This window comes from Chenopodium quinoa, unplaced genomic scaffold (genome assembly GCF_001683475.1).
Source record: "Chenopodium quinoa cultivar QQ74 unplaced genomic scaffold, ASM168347v1, whole genome shotgun sequence".
In the NCBI taxonomy this organism is placed as follows: Eukaryota; Viridiplantae; Streptophyta; class Magnoliopsida; order Caryophyllales; family Amaranthaceae; genus Chenopodium; species Chenopodium quinoa.
Window position 1 is genome coordinate 3811836 of NW_018743850.1, and position 14572 is coordinate 3826407.

The 14572-nt window shown below is 34.8% G+C and overlaps 4 protein-coding genes across 6 annotated transcripts in view; 3 read left to right on the top strand and 1 right to left on the bottom strand.

Annotated features, from left to right (window-relative positions):
- LOC110685999 (importin-9-like) overlaps positions 1 to 9750 on the bottom strand; it is a 31151-nt gene extending 21401 nt beyond the window's left edge. Inside the window, exons 1-10 of one of the 3 annotated variants that reach the window (XM_021862575.1) lie at positions 9594 to 9748; positions 9239 to 9401; positions 6391 to 6452; positions 6036 to 6128; positions 3305 to 3476; positions 2806 to 2921; positions 1269 to 1355; positions 1055 to 1171; positions 827 to 890; positions 571 to 713 (exon numbers count right to left, since the gene is read on the bottom strand). In XM_021862575.1, the coding sequence (XP_021718267.1) occupies positions 571 to 713; positions 827 to 890; positions 1055 to 1171; positions 1269 to 1355; positions 2806 to 2921; positions 3305 to 3476; positions 6036 to 6128; positions 6391 to 6452; positions 9239 to 9368 (984 nt within the window). In that variant the 5' untranslated portion in view covers positions 9369 to 9401; positions 9594 to 9748. Of the gene's footprint in view, positions 1 to 570; positions 714 to 826; positions 891 to 1054; positions 1172 to 1268; positions 1356 to 2805; positions 2922 to 3304; positions 3477 to 6035; positions 6129 to 6390; positions 6453 to 9238; positions 9402 to 9593 lie in introns of all 3 variants that reach the window. The other 2 variants (XM_021862574.1, XM_021862576.1) reach the window with 2 other exon arrangements.
- A 123-nt stretch (positions 9751 to 9873) lies between these two features.
- LOC110685665 lies at positions 9874 to 12075 on the top strand. The gene is made up of 2 exons (XM_021862196.1): positions 9874 to 9915; positions 11050 to 12075. The coding sequence occupies exons 1-2, from the start codon at positions 9874 to 9876 to the stop codon at positions 12073 to 12075; spliced, it is 1068 nt and encodes a 355-aa protein (XP_021717888.1).
- A 646-nt stretch (positions 12076 to 12721) lies between these two features.
- On the top strand, positions 12722 to 13159 carry LOC110685666. The gene has a single exon (XM_021862197.1). It carries the CDS (start codon positions 12722 to 12724, stop codon positions 13157 to 13159), a length of 438 nt encoding a protein of 145 aa, XP_021717889.1.
- Positions 13160 to 13270: 111 nt separating this feature from the next.
- On the top strand, positions 13271 to 13843 carry LOC110685667. Its single transcript, XM_021862199.1, has one exon. The coding sequence runs from the start codon at positions 13271 to 13273 to the stop codon at positions 13841 to 13843; it is 573 nt and encodes a 190-aa protein (XP_021717891.1).
- Positions 13844 to 14572: the final 729 nt, after the last annotated feature.

Consider the following 14572-nt stretch of genomic DNA (forward strand, 5'->3'; position numbering starts at 1 on the left):
AAAATAATGTGGGGAAATTTTTGGATTTTTAAAATAGTTTTTGAAACTAATTATATCAAAATAATAATGCATTTAAATACTTAAATACCCTATTTACAATTGTGTGGTAGTAAAATTACTACTGGTATTTTGAAAAAAAAAATTATTTAAATACATATTGATAATACAACAAAAAAAAAAAAAAAAAAAAAAAAAAAAAAAAAGCCCAACAAAGGGGTGGGGTATTATTAATTTGGATTGTATTGTATAGGAAATTGTTAACGTAATATGCATTTTGAAAAGAAAACAGAAAATTAATAACAATAATAATAAATATAGACGGAATATTCCTTGCGATACTTTTCCAGTGACCGGCATACTATTTTGCACGTACAAAAGGTGATACTGCTAATAGCAAAAAGTAAAGTTCATATTATTTTACACACACCGTTAATAGTTGGTATTATTTTAAGCCAATTTTCCTTTGCATTATTTTCATTACTCTCCAAGTTCCCCTATCCTAATTTTGTTCCATTCCAATAACATGGCAGTAATATAAACAAAAGGGAAAAGCAGTTACATGTTACATACCTGTATAACAAAGGACTCTAGACTTCTCTCTGCCCCATCAGAGTCATATCGTCCTTCAAAAGAGTCTTGAGTACCTTCGACTGATGATTGCTCATATACTTTTAAAGTAGTCACAAATGTTTGCCACAGAGGTCCGACAATAGCTGCAACACAGGACACATAGAAACAGGATAATAAATTCTCATAAAAAGAAAGAGAAATACAATAAGAATGTGCCTAATTGTTATCTTGTAGGCAAGAAACATATTAAACTCACACATGAACTCTTTTTCAGTAGCACTCGGAAAATTCTGAACAAATTGATTCAAGCACTTCAAAACCTGACAATTGAAAAAGAACAAATGCGTATAATATTATTAGCACAGCAACAAACAATTCAGGAGTTCAGGGTTGGCTGTTTCACCTTCACCCAAGCCCCACAGTCCCGCACCACACACTCAGAAATATAAAAAGGTAAAGAAGGATGTCATTTGTCAAAATAAACCTCTATTCTTATGCTCCAGTCATCAGGATCTTCAGGTTGCACTGGATGACTTAATACAGCTGAAAACTGCTCCATCCATGGTTGGAGCATTGGTGACATCAGATAACTAGTCTCTGCCTGAAAGAAGTCATTATATGTCATATGCAAATTATTCAGAATCAATAAAGTCAAAATATATTTAATTACTCAGAATTTAGACATGTAAACTTAATACCTTGTAGGCACCACTCATGGTACCCAGCATGGATGTACAGCTGTAGACTATTGACAGGGCTTTTGCACGCATAGATTTTTCATAGATCTAACCAAGGTAGATACAGAGGTGAGCCACCATCAATTTGAAGCATCAACTTCATCAAAAATACAAAACTCTGGAACAAATACTTGAAATTATATTGTCTACATTTTACAGAAAAGCAACTCAATAAGTTGACAGACACTATTTTACGTAGATTTCACCAAATCAACCCCTAAAAGCTGAGATCAACTATGGGTAGACAGAGATTTTCAGAAAGTAGGGCTGTGATAACATAGTCAATACTAACCCACTAAGCTGTTCGAATAATCACAAAGATAATTACAAAAAGAGTTATATTGTAGGGGATCAATAAGAACCAAGAAAGATAACCTCGTGGCACTCAAGCTCCATCTGTTTTGGAAAAAATTATTCGGGAAAATAATTTTTCATGGAAACCAATTTTAAGGGAAAACACAATTGAAAAAGTAGTTTTCCTCAGTTTGTTTCCTAGCAAGAAAATTTAAAAGGGGGGAATGGGAGGGGAAGGGAAAAGATAAATAGGAGGAGAGGAAAGGGATATTAAGAGTAGGCGGTAAACACAGCATGCCTTCTTCTCAAAAGGAGGATGGTTTTCCATTTTAGGGAAAACTAATTTTCCCCTTTGAGAAAATTGTTTTTCAACCTTTACAAACCAAAAAATGGAAAATTGGGAAAATCATTTTCCTGAAAAATGTTTTCCGCCAAAATAAACAAAGCCCCAAAATAACTCATCAGTTCCGTGGCTATTATGCTACATGGATACAGCTTACACAAAGAACTTGGCAATGAGAAGCTTTCGGCTATAATAAACTATTATAACCCAGCATAACATGATTTAGCCCCCATCATTTCAAAATTGCCCGTGTATGAAGCTACCAAAACAAAGCTTTTGCTGCATGACCATTGACCAGTTAGGCAACTAGATGTGAAAGCATTGTTTAGACCTCCAGCAACTTTAGATAATATAATGAAATAGGAACAAGGTAATCAAACCAGTATCATTCTCGATTTCTACTTTCTAGATACTACAGCTCAATAAATGGACAGTTCAAACAATGTCAATTAGATCGTCAAGTAATTAGAAATGCAATATTATGAGCATTCAAACAAGGGTCAGTGGTCCAGTGACAAAGGTACCAAAAAGATAGCAGAATGCATATAATAAGAAGTAAAATACTCTAAAGTAGAATGGTAATATACACAATAACCAACATATCATTATTAAAACAATAATATATACTTAAGCCTTAAGGTGCTTATAACTTCTGATGTATCAATAGTAAGCTTAACCAAAAGTTTACTTCCTTAAGAACTAAAACGGTGTCAAACAAAGATAGCATGTAAGCGTAAACATCTAAATTTCAGATGCAGCAGATTCTGCATTGACTCATTTAGGGTATAATTCACTTAAGTACAGGGTAAATACAATCAAAATAATAATCTACACATATAAGTTTGGCTGAATTATACGGACCTGAGGAGATGAGACAATTGAGAGCAAGCAAGGGAACAAGATAGGCACCAAAGATGGTACAGCTTTATCATCTATGTCCCCAGATAGAAGGGCCAAGCACCTTAATGCACCAAGCACTGTAGAAAATTATTCAATAATTAAACTCTTCTTATCTAACTTTGAAACGATGCCTTGAATAGAACAGCAGATTAATATAGCAAAAGACAGTAAAGCATAGCTAAACCAACAACTGAGAGCGGTGTCTAAAGGATTTGCAAAGGCAGTGCAGTCAACATAAAAATATCATCACCCTAGAAAATAGAATACTTCAGTTACTTAACATTTTAAACTACATCAATGAAAGTTACATATCACTAATGCGACAGCAGCTTTGGCATATCACTTTCAATCTCAACTTGACACAAATTGAGCACAAGAAAGTATTGCTCAACAAGATAAAGTTACATATCTTATTTTACAAATGCAAAGCCCAAGAAAAATTCGAGAATCCAAAACTTACCTCCATTCATATTAGTTTGATCATTAATCAACTTCATCAGAAAAGGCAATAATTCAGGCCAATCTTCTGGCCAATCGTAGTATGCAATTGAAGCAACAGCCATGCTAACTGCTGTGCAGATTTTCCTATGTGTATCATCCAAGCACAGCAGGAGAAGTCTGCGTATGACTTCCTGGAAAAACATGACAAGTGACAAATCCAATGAGAAGACCTAAAAGAACATGAGAAATTGTCCTACAAATTTTTTGCATTCCAGATAAAATTTAACTGGGAGAAGCAAAGTGGAAAGAAGCAGATGTCAGTGCATTCCATGGAATGGGTTCAGGTATACAGCTATAGTAGAAAGAATCAATTCAATTACAACACAGAACAAAATTCTCAATCAAAATTTAGTTATTTGCAACTTTCAAAAAAACTAATGAGCATCATAGCCTAAAAAGTAAACACCAGTTGGACTATACAAAAATAATAAGTATATTATTAAAATTCAAATAGTAGTGAGTGTCTTTCAAAATGGATATCATAAGATTCATTAAAAATAATACTGGTATTATGCACAAAATAACAAAACATTCCAAGTAATACACGATGTGACAGATTTTCTTTCTCCTTTTTTCACCATCTATGTAACATTTGACAAACTATTCTCCAAAAAGAGACAACTTCTGCCAATACCCCCAAGACCAACATCGTAGACCTGCAAATGCATTGAATCAAACACACCTACTGCACTTATTCCCCATCTTTCCACAACCATAAAAAAGGACATCCAGGATATATACACTAAATTGGTTACAGATTTTCTAGTTTTTTATTAATACCAACTGCCCAATCAAAAATATTTCCAACACATAAAGCATTGACCTTTTCAATAATGAAAATGTGTAAGATTTACCCAGGTGTTCCAGATACAGATATAAAAGTCATGTTTTCCATTGGAAAAATAAGCTTGAGAGTTGAGACTTAGACTCCCCCCCATTGCCAACCAGAGAAGGCTAATGAAAAAAAGTGACAATTACATATTCACAATTAAAGTGTGCATCAGTTAACAAGATTCATAAAAGAAACCAGAAAGTTGATCTTAGTGAGGTTGATAAAACAAAATTATACCAGAGGAAAACCCAACAAATAACCACTTCCAGAAAATTACGATGTATGTCATTAAGTCCATTTCTTAAAAAATACTACATGCCCAACAAAAGCAACACCTATTATAAATCAACTTTCCACTCCTTATTAATACAAACCAAATTAATTAACAGAAGGCTTTGGCTCAACACAAAGAACAGGGTGACTAATATAGCTTCCTTTTGGAAAGTCTGTAGTCTTTCAAAGGTTCATGGTGTTCAGAAATTTGAAATCATATATGAGCATCCAAGTCCTCATTGACTCTTTTTTAGGCTCCCCCTACTATCAACCCTCAAACGCATATTCTTTAATTTTAGCGAGCTGTGGACAAATGTTTACAGATGATGTAGGACAATAATTGATGAAGAAAACAAAGTTTAGGAAAGTGGTTCAGGTAGCTCAGTTCCTAAATTATGCCTTAGATAAGTTCAGCACGGATTAAACTAGGCTAGACTCCAGTGACAAAGGTACCAAAAAGAAAGAAAGTGGGGAACATTTAATAGATTTAACATCTGAAGATGCACCAAACTTTTAGCTAAATTGATTTGTGACCTTTTTCTGTAAGCCTTATTGATCAATACCATTTAACTGATTTTATACATGAAGATGCTCCAAACTTTTAGCAAAGCACGCTCATCTTACCATGAATGTCAAATAGGCTATGTATTCAAGAAAGTGATTGTCTTCCCATTTTTCCACTTTCCAAATTTTAAAGCAAACTGCTCATAATGTGTTATACCTCTGTTTTTCTCTTTGATTCTATAAATTTATGTAAACATAGTTTCAAGATACATATCCTATGCAAAAGGTTTCTCCTTTGCTGAAAACTTCAAATATTCATGTATATAATCTGAGGCAAAGAATCAAACTGAAGAGGAGATTACTGGAACAGCTTACAATGACTCAACAGACATAATCACAATCTATCCTCTAAAATTTCTCACTGTACTTCTCACTCATTCATTAACTGCAGTAAAATCCAATGGAGAGAAGGGGGAGGGGGGGTCGCTACCTCCTGGATCCCTTCTTCCCTAGTCCCTCCACTCTCCTGCTTTCTTTGCAAGTTTGCTAAAACAAAATGAAGACATTTGCTCGACTCTCCTCTTTGTCAGATAAGCCAAAAAGATGGAACAAACAAATTCCAGTCCTTAAGCCTCTTATCCCTCCCTCACTTATCCTAATAAACCAATAAATATAATATCTTTCACCATCCACCACAGTCGCCATTCATTTAGCCTTCCTCATCACCTTTATAGTTTTTCTCTTTAGTCTTTGCCTAGTGAGAATTCTTGCCATATGGCAGAGAAGAAAATTCGTATAAACATGTATAAAGATAAAAAAAAAAAAAAAAAAAAAAAAAAAAAAAAAAAAAAAAAAACAATATACCTACACAAGTTACCCCACACACACACACACACACAACTAAATAAATAATTAATAGATAGTAATTCCAAAGAGAAGACAAAAGGTTAGCTGGGTAGTGAGAAAACCATCAAAGGTATGTATGAATAGTCAAAAACCAATAAAAATCTCCATGACCAGGCATATTACTTACGAACAAACAACAAAACAACCCAGCAATGGGGATTAAAAACAGAGATACCTTCTCATCACTTGCAACAATAGGGTGCTCAAAGTTATCCTCGTCCTCGTGCCAATGCTTTTTGATAAACTGCTTCAAGAGAACTGCGGCTAGGTAACACATGTCAAAGCCTCCAAAATAATTCAATAGCGGCCACAATTATGTCAGGAAAATAAAAAGGCTAAATAAAAAAATGGATGCAGTGATTATTTGATTATTGTGTGTTTCAAATGAAGCAAATAAGGAATTTGACAAATGCATAAATAAAGCAAAATTACTAATTAAAATCAGCAATAATTTATGTAACAAATTATATCAGAACAAAGGTATAGAAAAGATCAATAATGAGGAAGCTTAAAATGTAAGGAAAGGATATTTGGCGCAGTCCCATTGGCAATTCCCTGTTTGCAGGTACTTTGGCCAATGCACTTCCAAAACCTAAGAAATTTAGGTTTTGAATCAGCTAGTTAATACATGCGTTAAAAGGAAGGAGGGAGTAGGGTGAGTCCCACATACAATCAACTCATTCAAATGCTACAGGAAGATAATAACTCATTGCTAGAGATGTTAATGTAAATATAACATTGATGCAAAAAATTTCATACACCTGCGATAGTTTAAGCCCCCTTTAGATGATCCACACACAGAAAAGTCATAATGACCTAAAAGCTGATACAACTAACACAGATATGCACACACATAACTACTCCAATCTGAAAGCGCCATTATATCAGGAGCCACTTCATGAGAGAGAATTAGTAACACTGCATTTTGATGATGCAGCAACTTTCATGCTTGCTTGCAGAGTTCTAGTTATACCTAAAAAGCTCTCATAGGCACATATACATTTCAGAAATTTCTGTATCTTAACTTCCTAAGCATATAGCCAAGAATTAAATTTCAGTATAGACATACTAATCTAAAGCATCATTTTAAAGTTTGGCTACATATGATACTATCAACACAGAGACAAGGCACAAGGGTTATAGAAGCACAAATTGCATATATAATTCTAATCAATAGCCATCAGTAACATGAAAAGGCAAATATTAGAAGGTACAAAAGGGAGAGGGTGCAAATTTTTGACTGAAAATAACATTAATACATGTTACACCCTATCCCTATTGCACCTTCACATCTTAAATTCTGTCTCATGTAATGGGTGGCTCGTGATTAACATCAAATTTGTAATTTATCCTTATGCAATGTCTTACTAACGGTGGTCTCTATGCTGATTCAATATTATTAAATCTTGCAAAAAAAATTAAATGATGCCATTGATCAGCAACTTTGGAGTTAAATTGCATGAACGCACACAAGAGGCATTGCACAGTTTAGGAGACCTATCAATAACCACCCAAGGAAAAAAAGGGAACTCCTATAAAACTATCAAGTGACTTGAACGCTTAACATATGAGAAGTACTTGATAGTTGATATGATGAGAAGAGAAGTTTAACTTCAAAAAATTTCCCATTACTCTAGGGCCTCTAAACTCCCTTTGGTTTGATGGTAAACCTTTTCAATGAATATAATTTCTGGGAAAAACAAAATTATAGATTAGTTTCCTTTGCTTGGTAACTTATAAGAAAATCTAGAATTCTAGAGAAAAAACGGAACATAGAGATAGAAGGGAGGATGGATGGAAGGAGAGAGAGGAAAACGAGGTTATCCTGCCTTAAAAAGGAAATGTTTTCCATCCTCACCCTCAGAAAACCATTTCCCATCTTTTACAAACCAAACAATGAAATTTAGGAAAATCACTTTTCCTGCCAATCAAACACTCACCTACAGTATAGATTAATAATTGTTGAAAAGAGCTTCTCACAACAAATGAATATGGATCCCATCATTGGCTAGGTAAATATTCCACTTCTCAATGTAAACCATAAACAGCTTAGAGATAAACTCTTGCCTTGATGTGCTATATAATCACCTAATAAATTGGACAAATTTCCCACCCAAGACAGGATAAGGAAGAATTAAATTACACAGCCTTACCCCCAGCCCCCATACAAATAAATGGGTGCTCTTAAGCTTTAACCAATTATATCAAAGAGGCTTTTTCAAATAGAATATTATTTGAAAGGAAAATAAAACCTATTACTTCTTGATGAAAAGTAAATGAAAATTCACTAAGACATTTGATTTAGACCATTCTAATCCAAGATCAAATACATGTTTACTAGATTGTCCACTTTAATGAACATGGACACACTTGAAAACAAACCATACAACGCCAAGAAAGAAATTGTAACTCCTAGGCGCATGACAGACAACATCATATCAGGAGAACCTACTCTATTCAACCTCTAGATCCAAATCAGTCACTAACATAGTAACATGCATTCGATACAAATCCTAAGCTCAATAGAAGCTTTATACTAACCAAATTTTTTACTTGCAAATGATTTTCTAACAAAGCTATTAGAATGTCCATTTTAGTGGGCAATTATATAAAGCACCACCTAATGAAATATAATCACACCAGTGGTCCAGTGCAGTCCACACAATCATAAGGCAGAGAATGCCCCAAGCCAGAGAAGTGATTATTCGGTCCGAAAAGATAAGTCATTAAGGCCCCGTTTGGTTTGATGTAAAATGTTTTCATAGAATATGATTTTCCCATTATTTCCCAGTTCCTTTGTTTGGTTTGTGAAGGAGTGGAAAATAATTTTTCCAATGGTGGAAAATTGCATTCATAATGGTGGAAAGCATTTTCCTTCACAAAACAAGGAAGCCACATTTTCATCCCTTCTCCTTATCTCCTTTTTTACTTTCATCCATCCCCACATTTTCACTCCTATTTTTAATTTCTTTTTACCTTTTCTTATAGGAACCAAACAAAGGAAAACTATCTTGCAAGTGTGGTTTTCCTTGAAAATATATTTTCCATGAAACTAATGTTTCATTGAAAATGTTTTACATCAAACCAAACGGGGCCTAAGTCATTACTGATACCACTAACCATCTCTATCAATTCTTTTACTAGAAAACCAAAGGCAACATTTTAAACAAAGCATTAATAAAACTAGATCAGCTAGAGTTATATTTCCATTCAAAATAACAAATAGACTGGCCTAATAAGGTCATCATGGTTGAATAACTGCAATTTCCGTCCGCAACTAATAGTCACGTTGATAGCGTAATTTGAATTAGTAACATAACAAATACTCCGTAAATCCAGACCGAGGCAGTATAAGTGAGAAAGCGAAAGATAGCCAACCATGTTGAAGTGACGCTTGAGTAAGAGACGCTTCGGCAAACGAACGAACTTGGTGATCAGTATCAAGTGTAGCATTCAAACAATTGATAAGCCATTGTTGATCTTGATCAAGGTTAATCGCACTCGCCATAGTTGAAATTCACCAAAATCTCAACAATTATCCCTAAACCATTTCAACAAAATTTAAATTAAAAAAGTCAGAAAAATCAACAGTATACAAATTGAAAATCGACTATAATCGGAAAATGAAAAATCGAAGCAATTGAATTGAATAATACTGTAATAATCTGGAATTATAAAACAAAAGGAGAGAGAAATTGAAATTGAAAATTGAAAGAGGAGAAGATGGTATTACCAGGTTGTTTGGAGGTTTACTAGGGTTTAAGAGAGGGAGTTGCTTTTTGAAATGCAGCAAATCCCGGCAACACACACACTCTTTCTTATAATAGTAGCCAGCAGAGTTAATCAGTGGCGGGGGTATTTTTGCGCTTTGGGAGTTAGAAAGGAGGGAGTTGATACATTGGACAACTCAAAAGTATCCTAAGAGACTATGTGGTGTAATCATTATGTATGCAACTAAGGTTAAATGGTTAACAATTTGTTCGGATCATACATTTGTTGTAAGAGCACCTACAATGGTGGGCATTATTTTTGCTTATGGGTATCTTGATGGGCAAGTATGTGAAAATTTAGGTTACAATGGTGGGCTAAGTATTAGTTTCCCATGGGCATGTGTTAAAATGCCCAAGACTTGGGCAGAAATTGGGTTGAACAGTTAGATGGTGGGCCCACATATTGCTGATTTAAATAAAAAAAATTCGGTGGAGGCAGCATCAAAACGATGCGTTTAATGTTGCACCGAAGAAGAAGCGAGATCAAAACGGTGCGTTTTGACCTGAGCTTTCTGGAAAGGAAAAAAAACAGTGGACTGACGCGTCAGTCAATGGACGAATGCTGGAGCGCCACGTGGCAGATGCAGGAAGCTGGCCAATAGGAAGATTCTAGTTGTTGCCAACGGTAATAATGTTTGTAATGTAATTTCTGAAATAAATATTTATTAAAAAAAAAAATTACCAACGGTCATAAAATTTAATTCTCTATAAATAGACATGCATTTTGGTATATTTTGGTATAATTTCATAAATACCATAAATCCTCCATATTCTTTATTTTTCTAAATATTCCGAAATTAGAAGAAGATTTTTGCTTTACTTCACCGATTTTCAGGTAAATATTAATTTATTTATTTTTTTTTTTTGCAAAATTCAGCTATTTATTAAAATTAGTATATATGTGATTTTTTTGCAAATTAAAAAATGTAGTTCATGTAATGTAATTGCAATTATATATATAACTGTATTTAGAAAATTGTTGTTATTTTGTTCATACATTAATAAATTTGAAATTAATTTAATCTGAATTTATTTGCTAATTTTTTGGAAATTGGGTTGTTGTTTTGTATAGGTGAAGTAATTTGTTATGTTAAATTATATTTATATGTTATTTTTGTATAGGTAGTTAATTTCGTTGTATTATATTATGTATTATATGTTTTGTTTATATATTGTTGAACGTGAATGTTGTATATTTAATAAATTAAGTGGTATTAGATTATATTTTTTGATCTGTTGTCATTTTATTTTGTTATTTAAATGTAGTTAAAATTGTTGCAAGTTGTATATTAGTAAATTAAGTGTTGTGAAAGTTAGGTTATGTACAAATGTTAAAAAAAATGGTTAAAATTTTATGTTGTGAATGTCATGTCTTATTAAATATTTTTAAACATATTTGTTTTTTGTTTTGTGATGCAGAATCTTTTAATGGATCCGAACAACCCAAATTTCCGTCAACAATTTTCTGGTTTTAGTGATGATTTCCTAACTAATCCCGAGTTTCAATTGTTCTTGCAAAGAATGGGAAATACGTCTTTGCAACCACCTCCACAACATCAGACACCCATTGAATTTCCCCTAGAACACTATGATAATGAAGAACGTAAACCTGAAACTGATCATGGTAGCAACACCCAATTCGATGACAGTGAAGAGGAAAACGTACCAGAGACGCCGCAGTATCCTCCACAAGCTCCCAGAATGCAAGCCAACCAAGTTGCTGCACGAGCGACTCGTGTTTGGTCTATTGCGGAAGATGAAGCTCTGATTGGGTTGTACTTGCAGATTAACGAAGATGCTATTAAAGGTACGAACCAGAAAGCAACTGACCTATGGCGCAATGTACACGTAGCATATCAAATGGCTCATGCGGAGAAGCCGCATATACTTCCGCCAAGACCTATGAAGAGTCTGTCGTCGCACTGGAGAAGGTTGGCAGCAGACACACTACAATGGATATCTTGCTATGATGAAGCGGGTAGACTTCCGGAGGGAGGGAGTGGTTACAACGAAGCTGACCGTGTAAAAAGTGCATCGAAGCTTTTTCATCTGGCCAAAGGTCACAATTTCAGTTTTCCTCACGCAGTTGAAATGCTTAATAAAGATCCAAAGTGGAGGCCAAAGCTGAGATGGTCATTGTCAAAGGAGGAAAGAAAAGTTGTTTGTGATGTTGAGGAGCAAGGTAGTGCTGGAAGTGGGAAGAGGTCGAGAGATGATGTAGGGGATGAAACCCCTACGGATGGTTTTTCATATAGAGGAATACGACGACCCGATGGTGTGAAGAAAGAAAAGGACAAGCGTAAAGGGAAAGCAGTGGCTACAGAAAGTGGTTCGTCTGACCTTAGCGAACAAATGAAGGAATTCGCTACAATTCGCGAAAGGGAGGCCATTCCGAAGGAAGAGAGGATAAAAATTGAAAAGGATAAGGAACGGAGGAAACGGTAGGAACTTGACATTCATAAGATGAGAACCATGTTTGATATGCTGTGAACTCTGAAGAATTCGCCTACGCCACTCACTCCTCAAGAAGAGGCGTACAAGAATTTTTTACTTGGTAAATTACAAGGCTCTTAAGCATGTTATTGTAGTTGGTCTACGCTTGTATTACTCAAGTTTTTAATTATGCTATTGTAGTTGGTCTATGTTTGTATTAGTTAAGTTTTTAATTATGCGCAATGTAGTCTTTTATTTTTAACTTGTATTAGTGGTGTATTTAATTTCAATGTCAGATGTAAACTTGTATTCTGATTATCCAATATTGAATGACAAGTTGTTTAACAAGTTGATTTCAATTGTCATTGTTACCGACATAATTGCATTCACTTTTTTCATTGTGTAGTCACTTTTTTCTGAATTCACTTTGTCAGAATGCTTTAACTTTTGGTCATTGATACTGACATAACTGCACTCAAGATTTGTCATTGGCAACTAGCATAATATACCTATTCCGTGGCTGAAAATTTGATTCCTTCAGTTGGTGTGGTCATTCAGATTTGTAACCACATATTAATTTGATATATTTTCTATATATAGTAAGCATGGCACATTTCCACAACCACACCAATTCAGAAACTTACATTATTAATACAAGATGTATTACAGACCATCATCAAGTTCAAGTTCAAGTTCATCTTCTTCAAATACTGAAGAATATGATCAACTCGTTGATGAACTCTTCACATACCAACCCCCAACTTTCCTCATGCCCCAAACACAATCCCAACCCACTACAAAAACACCCAGAGGGGGTACGAATAGAATAGATAAGGAAATGGGACATGCCAGACTGTTTAATGATTATTTTTCCGATAATCATGTGTACAACACCAACCAATTTAGAAGAAGATTTCGAATGCAACGACCTTTGTTTTTACTTGTAATGAACAAGGTCGTTGAAGGTGATGTTTACTTCCAGCAGCGTAGGGATGCAGCTGGAAGGTTAGGCTTATCACCTATGCAAAAATGTACAGCCGCGATAAGAATGTTAGCCTACGGCTTGGCTGCAGACGCCGTGGATGAATACGTTTGAATCAGTTAGTCAACCGCTCGAGTTGCCCTTCAACGTTTTTGTGCCGGGGTCATTGATCAGTTCGGAACCGAGTACCTGCAAAATCCTACGACTGATGATTCAGCCCGAATAATGCATCAAAATGAACTGTGTGGTTTTCCAGGCATGATAGGCAGCATTGATTGCATGCATTGGGAATGGAAGAACTGTCCAACGGCTTGGAAAGCGCAGTATGCCGGTAGAAATAAGAAAGCAACGCTAATACTGGAAGCCGTTGCGGATCGAGATTTATGGATCTGGCATTCCTTCTTTGGTATTCCCAAATCTTGTAATGATCTTAATGTGTTTTACCATTCACCAGTGTTCGATGAGGTTTTGCATGGTCGAGCTCCTCCGGTAAATTTTACAGTTAACGGCCATGAATACAACATGGCTTATTACTTAGCCGACGGCATTTATCCAAAGTGGGCAACTTTTATTCATGGTATCACACACCCTCAACTTCAAAAGGATAAAATGTTCGCTTACCACCAGGCTGCTGCTCGGAAGGACGTTGAAAGAGCTTTCGGTGTTTTGCAAGCTCGATTTGCAATAATACGAAAATTGTCACTGGCGTACGATGAGGACATACTGCGGGACATAATGAAAGCATGTATCATTATGCACAACATGATTGTTGAAGATGAGCGCCACAACTACACTTGAGTCGAAGTTCTAAGAAGCTTCTATGAAGAAGATCAACAAGATTTAACAACAGCATCAACGTCTACTACGCCACCGTTTGAATTCAACGTAGGCCGACCTACCAACTTTGACTTTAACTCATTTATACAACAAAAAGCTTCCCTCTGTGATAGAGAAACTCATCTATCTCTGAAAAGTGATTTAGTCGAACATATTTGGTTACAATACGGGCCAATTAATTAGGGAAAAATTAGCACGACTTAAATAAGGCCAACTACTATGGCCTACCTACTTTTCCGTACGCAGTCGTTTTTTTTTTAATTGTTTTGTTTATTTTATTCCCTAAGTTTAATTACGCATGACGTTTCAAATGTAATCGGTTTCTAGTAATGTACCGCTTTTTAAAATAAATAAAAACATTTACGAAATTTTTAGCATTTTGTTACAATTATTTCATCTAATGTACATAATTTAACGACATATTTTACTGATAAAAACAACACAAATAAAAAAATAAGTTACACAAATTTAGACTAGTTTTTATTTATTTGGAGTAATATTGTTAAAATATAAATGAAATTAATAAATAAAGAAGTGTTGTGTAGGAGAGAGAAAGTAATGGTGGGGTATTGAAAAAGTAAGAGAGAGAGTGGTGGGCAAGCATTATTTTTGCTCACCATTGGGAGAGAAATTGTGAAAAAAAAATTGTCTATGGGCAAAACTGATTTGTTGAGAGAGAAAGTGGGTAGA

Coding starts and splice junctions, on each gene's coding strand:
- LOC110685665 (XM_021862196.1), top strand. CDS start 9,874: ATGGTGGGCATTATTTTTGCTTATGGGTATCTTGATGGGCAA. Junction 9,916..11,049: donor ATGGGTATCTTGATGGGCAA/GTATGTGAAAAT, acceptor TTTGTGATGCAG/AATCTTTTAATGGATCCGAA.
- LOC110685666 (XM_021862197.1), top strand. CDS start 12,722: ATGTATTACAGACCATCATCAAGTTCAAGTTCAAGTTCATCTTCTTCA.
- LOC110685667 (XM_021862199.1), top strand. CDS start 13,271: ATGCATCAAAATGAACTGTGTGGTTTTCCAGGCATGATAGGCAGCATT.